The sequence below is a fragment of the Protopterus annectens genome, chromosome 8.part0 (genome assembly GCF_019279795.1).
Source record: "Protopterus annectens isolate FY-2018-M chromosome 8.part0, PAN1.0, whole genome shotgun sequence".
Taxonomy (NCBI): domain Eukaryota; kingdom Metazoa; phylum Chordata; order Ceratodontiformes; family Protopteridae; genus Protopterus; species Protopterus annectens.
In genome coordinates, this window is record NC_056741.1 from 1,354,105,491 (window position 1) to 1,354,128,965 (window position 23,475).

Here is a 23,475-nt window from a genome sequence, read left to right on the forward strand (position 1 = left end):
CATTTGTTTGGTAAGAATAATTTTCACCATCTTTTCCTTTACCATGTAATGGAATTCATTCATTGCCTTCCCTATACTGTTCCTTGACAAGCCCATAAAGCTTAAGGGAATGCAGTCTGACTTCACTGAATAGTAGTCCTAATATGAGTATGAATTTGCAAGTGAATGTTAAGAGCTGTGACCAGCTGGAACTATGCTGCAGGATACAAAGCAAGAAGAACTGATTTCCATTTCTTCAAAGAAGCAACCTCTCATAATAATCCAAGTAACCTAGTGCTTCAGCTGATATAACCAGTCTAAAAACTGTGGTTCTGAGGAACATTTTGCCATTGAGTCAACAGGTACCATGTGATACTTTTTGTGACATGTACCTCTTTTTTCCCTGTAAATGATCATACTTCATTTGGTCTGCTTAATAAATACCTTTCAGATAAAATACTTTTATTAATCTGTTGCAACATCAATCAAAATCATCAAAGGAATAAAATCTGTGAGACAAATGAAGCTTATTTTAAACGTAATTACATTCATAGTTACAAGAATAAAATCACACTACAAATCACTTGATTTAATACCAATGTCACCTATAAGCTGAACAGCTGAACATACTGCGGTGGTGGTGCTGCGGTAGCATTGTCGCCTCACAGTAAGACGTTGTCCTGTTCGATTCTCAGCTAGAGCATCTTCTGTGTGGAGACATGCGTGAATGGGCGTACCTTCGTTGAAGGTTGTGCGTCAGGGCCGGCAACTCGGCACGTAAAAATCTACTGCCAATCATTAGCAGACTGGAGTTCCGCTGTGGCGACCCCAAACCAGGAAAAGCCGAAAGACACAACAACAACCTATAAGCTGAACATTTTTACAAGACTTGTGGTAATTCCAGGTCCTCTCGACATTTTGTCAGCCAGTACATCAGTATATTGTTTGTCACAGTCAGTACACCTTTATATTACTGTCAGTATACCTTTGTCATAGTCAGTAAACCTTTATATTACTGTTAGTATACCTTTGTCACAGTCAGTACACCTTTATATTACTGTCAGCAAATGTTTATATTATTGTGAGTATACCTTTGTCATAGGTTCATAGGTTCATAGGTTCATACTAGGCTATCTGCCCTACGGCATTTATAAGCTTAGCCATAGTGTGTTTGGCTTTCGCCACCCATTTTAAATTAATTTTGCTATGCCCTTTTTCGAGGTTAGTATACTGTGCCTCTGTCTAACAGTGACACAGAAGTGATACCTGGGGTAAACCTACGATCTCCCATCCACTCATCAAGATTCCTCTTGAAGAGAGTCAATGAGGGACTCTGCCTAACCTGGACTGGGATTTTATTCCAGAGTGAAGGGATCCTCTGGGTTATGAATCTGTCCCTCCAGCATGTCCTATTTATTTCAGTGCTGAGGTTCAAGTCTCTCGAGCGTAGCTCGATGGGATTTGGATTTTCTGAGGTGCAGCATGTCCATTAATTCCGGGTTGGATATGGCTTTATCGTCAGGCACAGATCGCCTCTGAGCAGGCGGTATGCCACTGAGTAGAGCTGGAGTTTCTTTAACCGGGCAGCATATGGCATCTGTTTGAGCCCTTTGATCCTCTTGGTGAGGTACTTTTGGGGTCTTTCTAGTTGCTGCAGGTGTCTGGTAAGGTACATCCCAAAAGGGGCATTGTACTCAATTATGGGCCTGATGAGGGATGAGTAAAGAGGCAAGATGACCTCCCTGATCTAGATGTGAATCCCTTCATGATTAGGTGGGCTATATAAAATGTTTTTCTAACCACTTTGGCCACGTGGTTGTCAAATGAGAGATTGCTATCAACTTGGGTCCCCAGGTCCCTAATTACTTCTTCTGTACTTAATGGATTACCACCTATGTGGTAATTTGTGGGCACTTTGTTTTTGCCAAAGGGGATGACTATACACTTTTTGGCATTTAGCTTGAGGCCATGGCTCTGGCACCAGTTGTCTGTTTCTATGAGGCCCTTTTGGAGGATGCTTGTGTCGGCTGGAGAGTCGATTATGGCACCCAGTTTGCAGTCATCTGCGAACTTGGTCAGCCACAGTCCTTCCATGTTGGCCTGTACCTCCGAGAAATATATACCAAACAAGAGAGGTCCCAGGACTGAGCCTTGTGGGACTCCACTTGTAACTGGTTTGGAGTCTGACATGGCTCCAGCAATTCTAACCATGTGGGTTTTGCCCTTGAGCCAGTTTGCAACCCATCTAGTGACATAGGGGTTTATATTTAAGCTGGTGAGCTTATCTATAATGCCCGAGTGGGGTATTGTATCAAAGGCTTTTGCGAGGTCCAGGTAGGCTGTGTGGACCACCTTCCCCTCATCAATGGCCTTGGTGACTGTTTCAAAGAAATCAACCAGGTTTAAGAGGAAGGATCTGCCCTTAACAAAGCCGAACTGGGTAGGATCCAGTGTCTGTAGGTCCCCAATATCTTTATTTATGAGGTCCATGATGATCCTTTCCATAACTTTGCAGACCAAGCTAGTCAGGCTTATGGGGCGATAGTTTCCAGGATCCGTTGAGGCACCACCTTTGTGGAGAGGGACCACTGTTGCTGTATGCCACTCTTTGGGTACATATCCTGTAGTAAGGCTGAGAATGAACAGTAGTTTTATGTTTGGGTTTAGCTCTTCTTGGAGTTCATGTAGGATGCAGCCCGGGAGACCGTCTGGTCCCATTGATGCTGTGTTTTTTGCTTTGGAGAGGGCGGCTCTTACCTGAGCATCTGAGATGTCAGGGGGGCAGCACTCTGCTGGGATAGATATTTGCCCTTTTGGTGGGGAGGGGGGTGGAGTTTGCGCTGAACCTGTCAGCTAGGATGTTGGCAATGTCTGTGGGTTCGGTGTATTTTTTGTCATTTTGGACTCATTCTGAGCATATCTGGGAATTCCCACCCAGGTTCCTAACATAACCAAAGGAAGCCTTGTGATTATCCTTAGTGTCCTGTGCAATTTTTCTGTCATAGCTGGCCTTAGACAATTTTATGTGTGCCCGTAGTTTTTTGCTAATACTGATCAGAGATGCCTTCCCTTTTTGGGATTTTGCTCTATCATGTAGTAGCTTCCTCTTTCTATTGTATAGTTTGTTTATGGCTGGGGTCCACCAGACAGGACACCTGCTTTTGGAGGATTGGGTCTTGGTTTTATTTGGGATTGCAAGATCCATGCATTCCTGAAGGTGTTCATAGAATGCGTTTATAAAGGATTCTGTGGTCTGGGCCATATTTTCCACAGGCCCGGGGGCTTTGAAGGATTCCACCTCGGTTTTGAGGAGTGTGAAATTTGCTTTAGAGAAGTTTTTCACTGTGGTTTTCTGGGCAGGGGGTGGGGTCAGGATGTGGATATCCAGTGAGATTAGTTTATGGTCTGATCTTACCAGTGAGGGATACACTTCTGGTCTGGAGCATAGAGTCCCCATGTTGGTGATGATCAGGTCCAGTATGTTTTCCCCTCTTGTGGGAGTGGTAACAAGTTGTTCCATAGCATTTGAGTTTATAAATTCTAGGAACCTTTGGGCTAGGGTGTTGGAGCTAGAGTAATGCTCCCAGTCTATGTTTGGGTAGTTGAAGTCGCCCAATATAATAGTGTTTGGAGAGACCTTCATATTTTCCAGTGTTCTCAGGAAGGCTGAGTGGGGTTCCTGGGTTTGGGAGGGTGGTCTGTAGCTGGCTATAAACTGGAAGGCAGTTTTACCCACTGTTAGTTGCACATGGATAGTCTCTGATGCTTTGTGCTGTGCCACCAACCTGGAGGTGTTGGTATCTTTGTGAATATTGATACTCCCCTCCTTTTGTGGTTCGGTCCAAGTTTTGGAGCCAAAAAGCATGGTATGAGGTATAACCTGGTAGTGCTGGGGTGCTCTCAGGAGCCTTGAACCAGGTTTCTGTTACTGCACAGATATCGATGTTCTCCATGCTAAGGAGAGTTTCGAGTGCATGCATCTTGAGGTTTAGACTTCTGGCGTTGAGTAGCATTACTCTTAGTTTCTTATCCCTTGTGATACCTATGGAGCTGGGTTTGTCTTTTGAGCCTTGCCTAAAAAGGCACTATGGGGGTAGCAAGAACCTTTGCCAATATCCGAAAGCCCAGGGGTGACAGGTGCAAGCCGTCCCTAGTGAAGCATCGTGGCTTGTCGAGCATGTCATCCCAGGCTGACAGGCATTGGATCCCCTTTGAATGACACCAATACTTAAGACAATTGTTGAAATTGATCATCTTGTCTTCATATTGTGGCATCATTCTTGGTGAGGGTAAGATGCTACTCAAGGTCAGGGTCATACCGGCCTGGGCTACATGCTCAGAGAGCTCCTCTATGTCTCTTTTCATGTAGTCCAGGGAGGTACATCTCAGGTCATTCACACCAGCATGGACAATGACTGAGTCATATTTGTACTTGCCTTGGAGTGACCTGAGTGCTTGTGTTATGTGGCAGATCCTAGCGCCCGAGAGGCAGCTCACTGTGACCTTCTCCTTGTTCAGCCTGGTGAGCGGGACGTCAGTGTGCCTGACGATAGAGTGACTTATTACAAGTGTATCAGGTGTGTTGTTTAGCCTTAAGGGCTGTGACTGTTCGGCACACTGGCTTTGTGAGCTATGTGTTGCACGTGTTTTGTTTTGGGGTAGCGGTTGCTTGGGTGTCTGCTTTGGAGGTCTCTGCTGCTTAGGCAGATTTTTATTTAGAGCCTCCGAGTATGTTTTTGTGTGCTTATGTGTTTGATTTGCTGTCGTGGTAGATCTATGTGAGACTGGAATTGTAGTGAATGCGGTTTCCTTCTCCTTCTGACTGGTTACGCCAGTACTGAGTTGAGAGAGCTTAGCCTCCAGTTTGGCTATATGGTTGCATCTGTCACATGTGTTGCAATTTGTTAGGAGGAGGAGAGGGTTGTCTGTGTACATGAGGCAGTTGTAACATTGCCTCAAGATTCCCAGATTCACCAGCTGGACCGGAGTGGAGATTGACAACTGACCTTTGGACATGCTAGAATGGTATTGGGAATTCCTTTATAATTGAAAAAAAGGGCCAATGGGGAACAAGGTACTCAAGGGGAGTTTGTGAGGGTGTAGTGCTTTTAATTTTTTAGTGCTGACTTATATAATTGCTTTAGTGAGCAAGTGCCAGGTAACTTAAATGCAATGTGTTACAGGTAACTTAAATGCAAAAATGACAAACAGTAACTTTCTTTCAAGTGAAACAAGGAAATAAGTACAGTAAGCAATGCAGATATCACTAGGGATCCACAGAAGCGCTGAAAAGCCGCGTTTTAGGTGGAATTAGCATTTCAGGGAAATAACAAGCAAACAAACAACAAGCATACAAACAAAGCTAGATTCAGCAGGCCTGGATCTAGTCTATGCTACAGCAAACAAGGTGTACCAATTTCAGTAAGAAACAGTTCAAATATGCAGGCACTATAAGCCTTTAACCAGAAATTCCCAGCTCAGAAGGGCAGAGTCCAGCCTCTCCTCCCACAAGAGTGCAGACCACAAACCTTCTTAATGTAAAATAACTGGCCTGAAGCCCAAGTGCTTAAACCAGAACTAATACACTTTTAGAATAACAGACACTGAGCCCTCAATCAACAGTTCCCGACTTAGAAGGATGTAAGCTACATGTCCTGCCACCACAGTGCAGGCCACAAACCTTCCTAATGTAAAACAACTGGTCTGAAGCCCACGTGCTTAATCCAAAAGACTTAGAATGATAGCTACACTTTAATCAAGTTACTACCAAGCAGTAATAAATACAATTGAATACTTTAAAGAATGCCTGGATTAGTGCTCAAGTTATACAAACAAAGCTAGATTCAGCAGGCCTGGATCTAGTCTATGCTACAGCAAACAAGGTGTACCAATTTCAGTAAGAAGAAGTTCAAATATGCAGGCACTATAAGCCTTTAAACAGAAATTCCCAGCTCAGAAGGGCAGAGTCCAGCCTCTCCTCCCACCAGAGTGCAGACCATGAGCCCTCTTAATGTAAAATAACTGGCCTGAAGCCCAAGTGCTTAAACCAGAATTAATACACTTTTAGAATAACAGACACTGAGCCCTCAATCAGCAGTTCCCAACTTAGAAGGATGTAAGCTACCTGTTCTGCCACTACAGTGCAGACCACAAACCTTCTTAATGTAAAACAACTGGCCTGAAGCCCAAGTGCTTAAACTAAAAGGCTTAGAATGAGTTACACCAAGCAGTAATAAATACAATTGAGTACTTTTAAGATGACGCAAAAGCAAAATAAAGTAGGAAGAAACACAAATTTGAGTGAGCAAATGAGATGGGCCCAGGAGTTACAGGACAGAAACAAGTGCAAATGCAGGCCTTCAAATTAGAAAGTTGAGAGAGATGGAAGACCGCCCAAACGGCCAATAACTACAAATTCTGGGCCAGAACCACTCCCTATGTGGTAGACAGGTTACCTAATGCTTACCACTCCCACTGATAAGCTAGAAGGCTTCCCTCCAACACAGAAAGGCTTGGGGGGCTCAGAAGCTTACAAACAGTCCTGGATATAGCAAATCTGTTTCTGGAACACTAATTACAGGAAAGGTAGGAAACAGGCTTACAATTTTGATTTTTTTTTTTCAGAAAAGTAGCAAAAACAGTAGTAAAAACAATTCACATGCAGTGGAAGCTGGCACACTTGAGTATGTAGCAATATTAGTCCACACACAGTTTGAAAAAATGTAATTAAATTAAAAAGGACTAAAAGCAAGTGCAGAAAGGGTTTATTAGGTAGAATGCAGTAAAGAGATGGGACTGGGGGAGTGTCCTAGATCAAATCTACAGTGGGGCAGGCACTGCAAAAGCCACCAAATTTAAACTACAACCAAGAACAGGGGGGTGGGGAAGACAGTTTCAACAGAGATGTGAGGAATCACAGTGCAAATTTTAAAACCAAAAAAATATACACTGATCTCTGTATATTTGCAGAACAGTAAGACAACAGATATCTAAGCAACATTTTAGCTTTACAATACAGAATAATACAGAAAAATATACTCAGCTCTATATATTTGCAGATAGTCTTCTAAGGGTGTCTCTCAATACACAGGTTCCAATTTAAATGCAGGATGTTATTAACATGTCAAATTAAGGGAACTTTGAGGTAAGCAAGAGGAATCACAGTGCAAATTTTAAAACCAAAAAATATATACTGATCTCTGTATATTTGCAGAACAGTAAGACAACAGATATCTAAGCAACAATTTAGCTCTATAATACAGAATAATACAGAACAATATACTCAGCTCTATATATTTGCAGATAGTCTTGTAAGGCTGTCTCTCAGTACACAGGTTCCAATTTAAATGCAGGCTGTTATTAACAGGTCAAATTAAGGGAACTTTGAGTTAAGCAACACACAAGCTATAAAAACAGTTATATCAGCTGAAGACAAGGCAGAAAATGGGGGGGGGACAGTTTCAACAGAGATGTGAGGAATCACAGTGCAAATCACAGTCATAGTCAGTAAACCTTTATATTACTGTCAGTATACCTTTGTCACAGTCAGTACACCTTTATATTACTGTCAGCAAACCTTTATATTACTGTCAGGTACCTTTGTCATAGTCAGTAAACCTTTATATTACTGTCAGTATACCTTTGTCAGTCAGTACACCTTTATATTACTTTCAGTATACCTTTGTCACAGTCAGTGCACTTTCATAATTGTAAATACTGTTAAATATGTAAAGTGTATCAATACAGTTTCTATAGCAAATGTGAATCATAGACCCTTGGGGATGGTTATAATCTACATACAATATACATTATTAAATTATACAGTTGATATAAAACGTTTATTATTTTTGTATTTAATTTTCTTGATAAGGGTGGTTCTTGAAAATGTTCTTGAAGTTGAAGTCTTATCATGAGATCATGAAAGGCTATATTCACAATGCTTCACTACTAGAATTAGTCTATAAGTTGCTATATTTCCATGCTATGTGCACCTACTTATAGAAGAGCCTTATTTCCTAGTAAGACAAATTATCAGCTATGTCTCACAGGTGGAATACCCTACACTGAAAATTAATATATGTGATGACTTATTACTGAGACCATAATGGAAGTAAGTAACTTTTCTTCTTCTATAAAAGCATGTTTGTTTTGATCACCCATAGAACTTTGCTGTTTTATGTAAGTCACAGCTAATACCTAAAAATTGTATCATTTTATTGGTGTGGTTTTGTCGACGATGAAACTAAAACATCAGACATGCCATAATCTTCATTTTGTTTATAAACCACTTGCAGTTTTAATATCAGGAGTAACCTCAGAAATTAACTGTAAAACACAAATGACTGTGAAGCACAACAATACACATTAAACAAAAGTATTTATTGCTTGGAGTGTAATGTAGTATTACATTTTATTATAACGCAACATATTTAAGCTCTGATTACTATGTTCTCTTTTAGTATTACTACACAGAATAACTTCCCTTCTTTGCTTTTTATTCACTAATAGTTCAGCTCAGATTTAACATTCTGCCTTAAATGTGAAATTTCTTTTACATAAATATTTAATTACTGTACTGAGTTGTTTTCTGTCTGGAAACTGGGTTACTATTTGTTAATATTTAATCAAACATTCGGTTGTAATACATAACAGGATCACTTTCTTCTCTTCATCTGTAGTTATAGAATAGAATGGTAGCTTTATTTTTAGTTTCTCTTATGTGTGAGATCATATGGGTTGGCATAGCTCTCAACCTTCTATGTCCAAAATGAGGAACACTAGCCCTCATAATGTGGAACAAATGGGCAAAATGTGGAACACAAACTAATGGCTTACTAACAACTTCAACTAGGAAGGTCGTAGGATGGTTAAAATGTGCTGGTTTTACTTATAAAGAAGATCTTTTAATGAATTGATATGATTCATTTCTATTTACAATGGATTTCACTTAAAAAATTCCTAACACTGAATGTGTGACAGAGTCTTTCAATGTGGAACTTTGAAGAACTTTGAGGAACATGAACTTTTTAAGACCCTAAATGAGGTACACTTGAGAGGTATGTGGTTGGGATTCATAGAAGCTTAAATCAATGTGGAGGCCTTGGCGTGGAAAGTGTTTGTACCTTGGTCATCCTTTCTGATTCACAGCCCACTGTGGTTCTGAGGTTTTCCTCTCATGGGGGCCTTAGTGTAGAAGAAGTCTCATAGATGAATCCGCAAGGCTGTTGAGGGCCTAATGCTAATTACCCATGTGCTCTCCCATAAAATTACCAGGGCCTCAAATTTGCTTAGGTGAGTGATTCGGAGAATCACCCTGCCTATAACATTTTAGTCTAGGAAGAAGTGACTACAGTAAAAGGATCTAGGTAACCCATTCACCCTTATGGGTGTATAGCCAGTTCTACCAAAACTTGGGGTGGGAGGGTGTGTGTGTGTGTGTGTGTGTGTGTCTGCTTGGGTGGTCACACTACAGGGGAAGGTAGGGAATAGTGCATGTGTGTGTGTGTGTGTGTGTGTGTGTGTGTGTGTGTGTGTGTGTGTGTGTGTGTGTGTGTGTGTGTGTGTACATGCCTGCCTGGGTGGTCAAACCACAGGGGTTAGGTAGGGAATAGCAAGTATGTATGTGTTTATGTGTGTGTATTGCAGCATTTGTGTGGGTGAATCGGTGAGTATTCAGCAAGTCTAAGACATTTATTTGTAAATTTGTTGATGTGGGTCTGTGTGTCTGAAATTGTGTGTCTATGTGTTTATATGCATGGATGTCCTAATGTGTGTGTACATGTGACAGTGTAAGGTGATGCCCTTACTTACGTGTCGCATGAGCAGCTATGGAGAACACAAGCATGGTCAGGTCTGATAGTGCAGTGTTTGATTCTAAGACATGGTAATGAGATGATAATGAGGTCTTTCTTGTTGCAGCTATACCTGCGTCTGAATCACATTTTTGCATTCACACCTGTGAAGCCAAAGGCCTTTAATCTTGTCCCATTTGTCATAAAGTTGTTACAGCCGTTACATTCCACTGCTTTTTCATTCCTGCTTTTTCAAAGCCATCATGCCTGGAGACTCAGTATGTTTCCCTGTACTTTGACATCTGGATAAACAAAGTGCCTCCTTTTTACCATGAGAACACATACCACTACAGATAGTTTTGTCACAAGGGCAAACAAGGTGTCACATTCCTACCAGGTGAACATATACTGCATTTAAACATGAGGGGGGGACAAGAAAAAAGAAAAATAATATGTTGTTGCATTTAGCCTGGCATAGTTATAATTGTTTCCAAGCCTAGCATTATCCCTGACTATACAGCACTAATTGGCCAACCCGCATTGGGTAATTAGCACATGTGGTGAGGATTTTAATGAATCCCAGGCCTTTTTGTTAGCCACTTAATTTACACAGACACAGTTATTTTCAGAAACCGTATAATCAATTGCCTGGGAATGTATGTAGCATAACACCAACACCTTGTATGTGTGTAAAATTTTGAAATGCACAATATCTTGTGTCCCTCCCTGCATTTATCAGGCGTGTATCATTAACAGAATCAGCAGAATTATCTTGGAAACACTGGTTGCAGTCCTCTCGCGGTAAAAAAAAAAACTAAAATATGGAGAGAGAGGCACAGAGGAAAAATCAGAGATGCAGAGAAAATACAGTAAATTAATTTCTGCATCTAGAATCTGGATCTAGATGGGTTACTTCTTTACATGGTTTAGGAATCCACAGTTCTGTGTGAGACAAACTATTAAATAGTGACCGAGGTGAAAAGCACAATTACAGGCAGTAGACCAGTACAGGGATACTAATTAATGTCCAAATCCAAGGTACACGAATGGCTGTTCCTGATGTCAGTTGATTTCCATATTGATCCAGAAGCTGTAGTGCCACTCCATTTGTCCAGCCAAACCCAAGCTGTGGAAAAAATGCAATATGAGCAAGTTTGCTAGCAGTAATCACAGTAGATATACTTAGCAGAAGCAGAAAACAGACAAGGTAAAAATGGAAGGTATTAATCCCAGCCACACACACACACACACACACACACACACACACACACACACACACACACACACACACACACACACACACACACACACACACACACACACACACACACACACACACACACACACACACACACACACACACACACACACACACACACACACACACACACACACTACAGAAGCCTGTTGTATACTTTAATCCTGAGATGAAAAATTATGATGGGGTTTTGTGAATGCAGGAACAAGGCAGGGATGTGCTTTTTTCACAACTGTTATTTGATTTATATTTTAAACCATTAGCAAGGAAAACAAAGGACTTAGAAATCAAGGATATAACTGGTATGGTAGTCAAAACAAGTCAGATTTGCTTACTGATGATATTATTTTGTAACTGAAAAATTCAGAACAGGACGTTTTGGTGTTGTGGATCATTCTGAGATAGTTTCAAGTTTTTTGGAGTATATAAAATAAATGAAGATAAAACAAAGGCTACAGTTGTAAATTATGTACCCACTGCATATGAACTGATTCAACAGTAGTCCTCTTAGTTTTATATAAAGAAAAGGTATATGTTTATCAATCAGAGGAAAAGTTGTGGATTATAATTAATAAGGAAGTGAAGGAATTTATTTGTGAGGGGAACAGAGCAAAAGTTCAGTGAGATAAGCTTATTCTTTCCATAAAACAAGGTAGTTTGTGGTTACCTGATTTGAAGGATTACTTTGACGCTACATAGGTAAGGCTTATATATATATCTATCTATACTTAAAATAATCTAAACAACATAACATCGAAAGCAAAAAATATCTAAACTCAAAACTATCAACAAAACTGAACCACATTAAAAAAAAAAAAAAAAAATGTATTTGGGGGCGGCAAGCCCCTTGCACTCCCACAACCCCTGCTAATTATTATACCAACTCTAAGGTTGCACTGTGGGGAAAGGGTATAAATCCTTCCCTGGTTTAACTTAAACTGTGTCAATATTTTTGAGCTTGTTGTCAATATTATGCTATTCCTGAAACCCTTTCCCTAACAGCAGCTCTAATCAAGATGAAAGGAAACAAGGACACAGAACACACACAACACCCAACACTAATTCTGTCCACTTACCTAACCCTAACTCTGACACCAACCTGAGAACATTCTCACATACACACTGGTCACTATAAAATACACAATAAAACTATTGAATTCAACCAAATGTGATTCACACAATTGTATAGTCATTTTTACACCCAGAAAACCTTGTCAACCAAATAGATGGCAACTATATATAAAACTCAGGTAGAAGTTTATAAATCAAATTGGAAAATGATGACAAGGAAATCAGGTGGGGGTGTTCAAAAGACAGAGAGAGAGGGGGGTAGACTAAGATTTTGCATGCAAGTCTTGAAGGAAAAACAACTATATAGTAGAATTACTACATTTATAAAGTAGTATAAAGTATTATAAGAACTAAGGCAGTGAATAAATGGAGGAAGATTTTTACCAGTAGGTAAGTCTGGTAATAGGAGTATAGAACAATAGATAAGAGGGGGTAGAATTTACTGAATGAAATTAGCAAAGGGACCAAGGCATTGGGATCAAATAATTCAAGAAGGAAAGGTAATAGTGTGGGTTGAGGCTAAGCAGAAGTTTGAATTGCAGGTTAGAGACTGCCTTCCCTATCAGGGAGTGGTAGAGTGTAGGCACTGAGAATGGACAGGGAAGTGCTAAGTGAAACACAAGTATTTACTTGAGTCTAGAACAAAAACTGATATTAAAAAAAGTGATAATTAGTAGGAAGTATAATATACTGCATGATAACTGTAAGAATCAACCAGAGAAGGTTAGAAAAGATTGGTTAAAGGTAATGGAATGGCAACTTACAGGAATAATACGAATAAATAGTAATGTTCAGGAAGACGAGTGAAGTTTAAGGAAAGCCAGGAATTCAGCAACATATATAATGTTGGAGTGAATGAAAATTGTTAACAAGAAAATATATATGTATACTGCATGGCTATAACAATGGAAACTGTTACTACAGTTTTGTTAATTTCCTATTAATATACATATACCCATATTATCATTGAAAATGTGATGATTTAATAAAGTTTAAAAAATCCTGACACCAAAATCCTGAAATGAAGAATGCTTAAAGAACAGTATTCCAAACAGCACCCCATTAAACACAGAAAGATCACAGTACTGATATTGTCATTACTACAAACTTCTAAAGCCATGTTTATGCAATTCCCCACCATTTAGTTATTCTTCATCCAAGGTCACACAATCTCAGAGACTATTACAGTACCCAGTTACACTCAAAATTTACTATTCATTAATCTCCAAATCTGTGTAGTCTTGAAGTGAAAATATGTAAGCAGCGAGGCTATAGGGGGATTGGAGGTTATCCCGCTCCATATATATACTGTTATAAAGACCATATTCTTCAGACCTATATTTCCATGTTCAAATACAGTATTTTCAGGATCTGGAAACGCTGCACTTCACTGAACTCACATGCCATTAGATACATTTGGTAAATGGTACACATCATTCTTTACTGTTGTGCAATTCTGAAACTGATTATTTTGAGTAATTGCGTGTTGGGGTAAAGGAAATAAGGGTTGCAGGTCCCTCCAAAAAACAGACCATAGGGTATATACATCTTTAAAAAAATGTCCTGTTTCTGATCTGTTTTAAGGAAAATTTGTAGTGTGTGTGTTGTATGTAATGATTGCACATATCTACACACACACACACACACACACACACACACACACACACACACACACACACACACAGATGTAAGCTATTAAATTGAAATAAAGTTTGCACTGCTAGCTGATTTTTAAATAACAATGTGGAATGATGGCAAGCATTAATGTGACAGAATTCCTTCTATCCTTGTGATTCAGAAGCATTGTTTATGCAGTTGCACAATGCATAACTCTTGCAATTGACATAGTGCAATGTGGCCCAATAATGTAATTAGAGGCAAATGGCACAATGCTGCTGACAAAAACCTTCACTGACTGTGAATGAAGGAGCATACCAAATGTGTCAATCAACTGACCTATTAATCCCAGAAGAGCATGTAGCAGCCATACAAAATGGTGAATGGTAAATGGTAAATATGTATATGCATATGCATACACACACACACACACACACACACACACATGAATGAATAATTGCTGGTGAGTTTGTTTACCATTAATCTCTACCAAAATCATCCAAAACAAGTAATCACAAATGTAAACCAATTGGTTACATCTGTGATTACAAAAAGTAAAACAGAAAACAACTTTTACATGAGGATCCTACCCCCACAACCCCAGAAATTAAGTATACTATCTCCAGGGTTACATAACCTTGCAGAAATGGAAAAACCCTTGAAATGTGTAATAGTCAATCTGATGAAGTTTTATTATTACATAATTCAAGCAATGGTACCACCAATGAAAAATACCAACATTTCAGCAAGCGTTGAAATGCATGCAGAGATAAATAATATAATACACAAGCCTTAAAAGAATCCTAAATCATTTTATTTCTAAAATATGAAGTGTTGAAATATTTTGTGTTTACAATGTTAGAGGGAATTCCATTGATTTTGGGAAGAAGCTTCAAGCTTGTTGATATCTTTTTAAGATTAAGGAATTATGGTTAGATACAGGACAAGTAGTTTTAAGGTAACTGGTACTATATAAAACTAAATCACACCTACCAGCCCAAATTTTCCAGAATATAAATGTCAAAAGTTTAAGTCTCTGTTTTTTTTTTGTTTTGTTTATAAAACATAAAACTAATGGTTTCTTCATCTAAATTAAAAAAAATAAATTTCATTATCTAATTTTTGTTTTTTCAAATGCCCAAATTCTTTACTCATTCACAAAAAAAAATCAGGCTATGTCTTTTTCTCCTCATAAGCACTCAATGAAGATATCCTTTCTTCTATTGCCTTATAATATAACTGCCCTTTCACTAGCAATTAATGGTGTGACAGTCTAGAAATGAAGTCTTTCATACTCCATTTTGGTCCACTATTTTTGTATTCTTTGTATTATGTTTTGTGAATCTCTTTCCCTGGAGCTCTTGTTTTGATTCATAAAAAGACATTTGATAAATAATGTTGAACAATCGTACTTTTTCATGATTTTGTTTTCTAAATATTGCACATGCCATTTCTGTATTTTCGTTATAAATCATGCATCTGTATTATTTCTATTTCTAGACCTTTGCTCTAGAAACAAATTCTTATTACTTACTTACAAATAAGTTAAATAATGTTGTAGGAGACTCGCTCTGCTCCCAATATGTTGCTAAACTCTGGAATAGTATCCCACACAAATAAAACTCTCCTACAAAGTCAATAGCTTTAAAGCACTACTTAAACAGCATCTTAACTGATCCTGGTCCTGCACATGCTCATGTCAAGGTTGAGATTTTGTGTTCACCATACAGTACTCTCCAAATGCTGTCTTTAAAAAGAATACACTCAGCCTCTTACGGAAATGACCAAACAATTTTTATACATAACTGCTGCCTGTACAATCTACTGGGTTGCACATGAGCTTTCTCTTTAGTAACTTCTACCTCTGTAAAATCTTAGAATGTATAAATGTAACTACTGTTTGTGTATAAATGTAAATAGAAATATAACTACTCTGTGTCTAACTGGAGCTTAGTATAATGGCAATGTAAGCAAATGGAGCTTTTCTCCCCAGGCTTCAGCTGAAAACGGGTATTACTCAGTAGGACTTTAATGGTAAACAATGATAAATAAATAAATAAATAAATAAATAAATAAATATTTCTAAGTCTTGAAGTAAATTCCTATAATGTAGCAGTTTTCTAAAGCTTTCACAGAAATCATTTGAAAACAGACAGAAATTACAAAAACACCGAATAAATTATTTCTAGTCCAGCTTTAATTTATCTAGGAAAAAACAGCCTTTTATAGGGGTTTACTGATTGCCTCATAATATTGTGAAAACATATACATTAGCCAAACCAAACGCTTCTGGTATTAAATATGAACCTAATCAGAAAATTAACAGCATAATCAGGGATACATTTATAGAATTCATCTTTATTTCTGGCAGAAGTTAACTGTTTACCCATTTTGATAACATCACTTCAGGCCTGTTTTTTAATTTCATTTTCCCCTACTACATTTGTTTCATGACAGAAGGATGCAATAAGGATGACCAGTCTGTTTCTTAAGTTCATTTAACATTATATCTTCCCTTATTCATTATCTTTCACCTCACCCCTTCTCCACCTGTCCCATATCCACTTGAACATCCCTGTGAATTCCCATTCTACCATCCATTCCAGTTGTTAATTACATAGGTCCACATTCTGTACATGAGAAAGCATTTTACAGATCAAGGTAGTAGTTGATTTCTATAATATGTTTCCCGTGACCCCTCATTCCCCCTTTTTGCCATTTCTGAATCCTGAAAAAGTTATTCTATGGCACCTTCATAACTCACTCACTCACTCAATCAATCACTCACTCACTCACTCACTCACTCACTCACTCACTCACTCACTCACTCCTGTTACCGGGCAGTGTTTCTGTGATACCAGGACTGTCTATCCTCTTCTCTCACATGATTCCTACAGCCTATCTTCATATGAAGAGTCCTTGTACTGCAAAGTAATATTGTCCAACCATGTTCAAGATTACCCTTGTTTGCTCCTCTGTTTAATTTCTCCAAATGTTTAGTTTTGTTTACATACTTTACCAGGAAGAGGCCCCAATTCCTAATTCAGGGCATAGTTAAAGTTAATGAAATCAGTATTGCTTCAGTCTATGAAGCATACATAATGTGCTCAGAACTGTCTCCTTCTGTAATTCATATGGTGTTACACTGGTAACATATCTAAAAGTAGAAAGTGCAATAGCTGACTTGCTACTCAGCATAACATAACTAAAGCTATATCATCTATCCCTATCACTTCGTAGCAAATAGATGGTACAGAATTTGAGATAGTAACTGATTTTATTTTCCTGGGCTGAAAGATCTCGGCATGATATGGTAACTGCAGCTATGACATTATAAAAAAAGTTTTCTTCTTGAAAGTAAACTAATGGTAAATCTGGGTAAGATTTGAAATAGCAAAGATATCATATTAACATATCTTTGTAAAAGTTGGATTATAAGTGATATGTTAATTGTAAAACCAATGTTCTAAACTGTGGTGACGGAATATCTTTCAAGAATTCTGTGGACTTGAAGAAGATCAAATCATTCAATACTTTAGGAAATCAACTCAGACTGATCAGTGAAAGGTCCAACTCAAATATTATGGCCATATAATGTGAAGACAGGATTCACTAGAGAAGATACTGATGTCAGGGAAGACTTATTGCCAGAGGAGAAGGGAGCAACAGGACTAAGGTGGATAGATAGCATTACTGAAGTAATGAGCATTAATTTACAATAACTTTAAGAAGTAGTTGATGATACACAGCCCTAGTGTGTGAGTATGTATTTTAGGTCAGAAAAAAGTCTGACTTGCTAAACAACAACATCCACAGCAATAACAGAAGTAGTATTAAGAATATTTTACTCAGTCTTAAGAAAGGCAACCCCATGAATGGTGGTGATCAGTGCACATGTACGAACATGGAAGACTTCATTCCAGTTATACAGGATACTAGGTCTAAATAACAATTGGAAAAGAAAGCCTTCAACACACGTGCACAGTTTACACAAGAAAGAAAGCTGAAAATTTTCTGTAACTTATGGCAAGAATTCCTATTAATGACATAAGATCAGTTTTGAAATACTCAGGTCAAGTGTTATATGTGCCCCTTTAAAACAGGTATATCAAGATAACCCACCAATTATAGTAGAGCTGTTATATGTACCCTTCACATATCAGGACGACATCTGACACTTGCTGTCATCTGTAAATAGATTTAACAAAATTAGAGGAAGAGAGAAGAAGCCATTTGAGAGAGGTATAAGAACAGGATTTGTAAATAAATTTGTTTATACATCTGAGTGTGTTAACTGGGTTAGAACACTGATCTCATGGACACTTTCAAGTTCAGCCCAGGAGTACATAAAAATAATATAACCATTAACAGTAAAATCAAAGCCGTCATTAGTCATATCAAAATGATATCAAATAAAAAAGAAATTACAGTAGCACATACATTAGTCCCGAGGTGTGAATTACAATGAAAAGTGTGGGAAACAACATGAACTGAGGGATATTCTTAGAAATGCTACAAGTTCCTTTACCTAAAGGGAAAGTGTGTGGTAAAGACCAGTAGAAATAGACTCCCATATACAATATATGCAAAGAAATGGTTTAGATAAAGAGGAGGGTGTTGTAAAAAATGTCTGGCATGTGGAGTAAAGTGAGTGTTAGGGAGGGGAAGCATAGTCCCTATCTTCAAATCTCTAAGGACATCTAAAAGTTATACGGTACTTTATCTCTCAACCTCTTAGTACAAGAATCTGGACAAAACGTAGTATAATGGGAGGGCAAAGGCCCAAAAACAGGGAAAGATTTTAAATATTGCTCTTATAAACTTAGAAAGTTAAACTTCGAACATGGGTCTATATTTGCTATGTGACCAAGCAAAACCAGTAACCTTGAAAGGGTCCACATAGTCTAAGGCAACCAACAAGTGGTACAAAAAGTCAAAAAATAATTCAGACTCATAGTCCATCAAAAAAAACTCTGTTCTGAGGAATTCCCGAGTGTTGTTGATGAAAGCACTTGATTTATATCAATAAAAGTGTTTTTTTTTTTAATGGACTATGAGTCTGAATTTATTTTTTGCCTTTTTATACCACTTGTTGGTTGCCTTGGACTATGTGGACCCTTTCAAGGTTACATTTATAAAGTTATATACAAATCAGGCACGACAAACTTAGAACAATTAGACAAAAAGACTAAATGGCAAGGTAGACTGTACGTAAATTTAATAAAAACAGTACCAACAGAGTAAACTTGAAGCGCTTTTCGTTTGTTTAAAAACAAACTTCTTCAGAAGTACTATGCATTCTATAAGGTAGTCTTTAAATACAAAAATACAAAAAAGTGCGGGAAACCAACATCCAAATTAATAATTAAACAATTAAAATAATTCAACTCACAAATCCAAGTTTTAAAGAGAATGTTCAACATATGAAAGTTATAAACACAATAGAAACTAGCTCAAAACAACATATGGTAACTTAATGAAAGTTATTCTTACAGGTTACCACATGTACAGTTAAAATAATAAAAAATACAAAGTGTAAGATAGAAAGATATACTATCTTTGCAAATTTTTAAGTTTCAGTATACTCATAATAGAACATGCTTTGTTTAAGCCAGGATAGTTAAAGGTGTTTAATTTCAACTGCCATAGTAGCTCTAACTCTTCCAACCTGAAAGAACTTGGACCACCTCTACAATCCTGTGTGAAATTGTCAATCACTAAAAATTTAAATTTGTGAGAAACATTGCAATGTACATGTTTTGCCAAGGCATTATCCATCTTATTATGGGTTATTGCATATTGATGTTCATAAATCCTATCCCGAAATCTTCTTTCGGTTTTACCAACATAGAATGCAAAACACCCTGTGCACTTGGCCAAATAAACAATAAACTTGGAGTTACAGTTGTATTTAGATTTCAATTTATATGTACGACCATTTATTGTAAAAGAGTTAGTACTATCAATGAACCTGCAATAGTTTCAGCTCTCACATTTAAACGTTCCTGTTATTCTAGGAACTGTGCTGTTACGTTTCTCAAGTATGTTTTTCAAGTTCTTACCCCTTTTGAAAACTACTGATGGTTTACAACCCAGTTGTTCGAAAACTACATGACTGGATTTAAACAAGTCCCAATTTTTTGTTATAATATTAACAATAAATTTACTTCGAGAATTATAAGTAGTCATGAAGCTACATTGAAGCTTCTGTGGATACAAACTTGACACACCAACAGCAGGGTCATTAATCTCAGTACTAGATGTTAAAGTCCCTTGACATAACCGTAGCTTTCTACTTAGAATTGGTTTAAACCAAGACTTTTTCCTTTTATACAAAACTTCATCTATCAATAAATTTAATAAAGGTTCTGGATAACCCCGATGTAAAAACATCTGTTTCAAGAAAGAACATTCTTTGTCGAAATCCTCATCTAGGCTAGAGATCCGTGATGCCCTCACTAATTGTCCCTTGACAACTGACCTTTTATGATGAAATGGATGGCAGCTTGAAAAATGGAGGAAAGAATTAGAATATGTGGCCTTTTTATATATTTGTGCTATAAAATTACTTTCAACTTTGTTCTTAACAAGCCAAATGTCCAAGTAGGATATTGCGTCAGTACTAAAAGAGTGTGTGAACTGTAGGAAATCTGTAGAAGTATTAAACTTATTCACCAAGTTATTTACTGTAAATTCATCTCCTTTTAAAAGGATGAATATATCGTCCAAGAATCTAGTGTAGTAAATACTATCTATCCCAGACTCTTCAGAAAAAACAAAATTGGACTCCCAGTGGGCCATGACCAATTTAGCCACACTCGCTCCACATGGAGAGCCCATTGCTAATCCTACTTTTTGTATATAAAACTTGTTGTCAAAAATGAAGTAATTATTGGTAAGAATAAGGTCCAACAGTTCCACAACTAAAGTTATATCCCTAGTTGGTGCTCCATGCTTCTTCATTATAGCTGCCACCCATTCTAAACTCATATTGTGAGGGATGTATGTGTAAATGTCCTTAACATCTATTGTTAAGAAGTTGCAATCATCGTTGTATTCTAGTTCATTCATTTTTGCTAAAAATGACCAGGAATCCTTGTAAATTTGCGTTTCCAAGATGACGAATTTTTGTAACATGTAATCCACCACCTTTGCACATGCATAAGTTGGGGACCCCCGACCATCAATAAGGGGTCTCATAGGAGGATTGCTAAGGTCCTTATGTATTTTCGGAATTCCAAATAGGGATGGATACCTAGGAAAAAGCATGCTCATATAATTAAAAGCTACTTGGTCTACTCGCCCTTCTATAAATAAGTCGTTTAAACAGTTTTTAATCAAACTGTATGCCTTATTTACTTCAGATCTAGAACTCGCCTGGTAAGTATCATTATTTAACAAACTGAGCATGCGTTCAACGTAATCGAATTTATCAAAAATTACCAAACCCCCTCCTTTATCACGTTTACACACCCGTACATCCTGAGATTGGATATACTTTAAAAAATCTCTTTCAACCTTATAGTCATTATTCCTATAGTGAAATTTACTATTGGCGATATTCCTGAAATCTAATTCACACACCTGCTCAAAAATTTGGAGAAGTGGGTGAAGAGGTGGATTGAAAGTACTAGAAGTACGAAAAACATTATCAAGCAACGTATCTGGTACATTCATAAAAAACAAACGGAAATTAAGTTTCCTTGTAAAAGTTTTAAGTTCTAAAATGGACTTAGCTATGTCCATGTGGTGCCAGGGAACATAGGTGTAACCTTTGGCCAGGAAATCCACTAAATCTGAAGAAATTTCAGTATCAGAGAAATTGTACACTTTAAAATCATTGTCCTTGTTAAGTATGACCCTAGGATTTTCAGTATGCTGTTGAGAAAAAACAAAATCAGTAGGCATGAAAATGTTACTAGGAGATTCAAACATGTCATTATCACAAATGACATTAATATTATTGTCCAAAATAGGGGAAGAAACCGTGGGTGAAATTGGTGTTAAATCAACCAACGGTTCTTCCAAAGATGTTATCTCCTGCCCGTATTGTGCGTGTCCAATCCCCTGAACGATTTCCCGGCCTTTTGCTGTTTCGGCCTGGCTCCTAAAGAATTGTCCCTCCGAAAATCCTGTTGTTGTTGGCCATTTTGATTAAAGTCTCTATTATGTTGTTGTTGGCCATATTGGTTGAAATGTCTATTATTATAATTATAGTTAACGAGAGAGGCATTCTGTAGCCACTCGCTTCTTCGTACCTCTACTTGGCCAGTTTCAGCTAAATCTGAAGAACCAAAATTCATCTGAGTGGTAGATCGGTTAAGCAAGCTTGGTGTTTGGTCAACCAAAAGGTTGAGTGTTGTAGCGTTTGAATTATCAGTATGTTGTAAGTCCATACTGTTAACATTCATATGTGGTTGACCAAGTTGCCAAGTCTGTGCTAGTGGTGGAGGTGGGTAAGCTGTACCCTGTCTATATGCAGTACAATCACACTCTAACTTTTTGATTTTATTATTTCTCAACTTGCCCATATGTTGATTTATGCTTGAGAAGGTTCTACTGTACTCAAATTTATATCTCTCAAACTGGCAGTCATTTAGGACTTTTTTATCAATGTCATTAACTGATTGAGAGATACTATCGATGAGCACGGAATAATGTTTAATCATTAATTCTAGTAATTCGAAACCTTGCCTGTCGAATAACTGAATCAACTCCAAGTGAAAAGTTGAATCTTTAGTTAGCCCTGTCAGGTATTGAACCCTACGTAGGTCTTTAGGTATAACCTTCTGCCTTAAACATTCTTTAAAATAGGCTATTTCTAGTTGTGTTTTTTTAAATTTCAGTAAAAAATTGTCCAACAACTTCAAATTAGTAACTATATCAGGATGTTCGATATTGTTACCTTTAATTTGTTGCAAGTTGACTGTGTTCGAAGGACATTCCACACCGAAACTGAAACTATTATCCATCCATGCTGTTAAAGAGCATGGGTTGCCCTCGATATCATGTCGAAAGTTAGTAAGTTATAAAGTTGTTTGAATGACAGGATTTGTGTTAGTATGCATTTTTTCTGAAGGATATGAAGTCTGAAACTCAGATGTATATCATTATTTAGTGACTTCAAGCCTCTCCGATTTGCCAGAAAACTACAAATTTCATGGGGAACAGACCAAAATTATGAGGCAAAAATCCTGACAATCTGAAAAACTCTAAACAATTGAGAGGTATGGTCATAGCTGCGGTGCATGTATAAATGATTTCATTCATGCTGCTATCAAACTTTAGCATGTCAAACACAATAAGGTAAATAAATGGTCACACAGAGTAGAAAAGAAGAGAAAAGACCAGGAGCATAAACAGATTTCAGAACAGGTATAGACAGAGGAAAAAAGAAAAGGAACAACGTTAGGACATATCACATACAGTTATCCCAAATATACATTTTTTTAGACAAATCCCCAGGTGGGACTTAATCTTAGAAATATTTGATAATGTGTGTTTTTGATGATTGTCTGTTTAAGTTAACAAATGCACATATAAAAGATCCTAATGAAAATTTGCATTTAATAGCAATGAAAATAACTACTTAAAATTCAGGCACAATAAACCTCAATAGTACAAATATGGAACATGATAACAATAGATATCTAACAAAAACAGAAAATGTCAATGTTAAGGAATGGAAGTATATTAAATCTAAACTGTTTTTCAACAGCTTGATTCTCTATATTCATTCATCGCATTCATTCTCTGATT

The 23,475-nt window shown here is 37.5% G+C and overlaps 1 protein-coding gene across 1 annotated transcript in view; it reads right to left on the reverse strand.

Annotated features, from left to right (window-relative positions):
• Window positions 1-9,538: 9,538 nt before the first annotated feature.
• TREH (trehalase) overlaps window positions 9,539-23,475 on the reverse strand; it is a 341,626-nt gene continuing 327,689 nt past the window's right edge. The window contains exon 15 of the mRNA XM_044079440.1: window positions 9,539-10,896. Within this exon, the coding sequence (XP_043935375.1) occupies window positions 10,759-10,896 (138 nt within the window). The 3' untranslated portion in view covers window positions 9,539-10,758. The remainder of the gene's footprint in view (window positions 10,897-23,475) is intronic.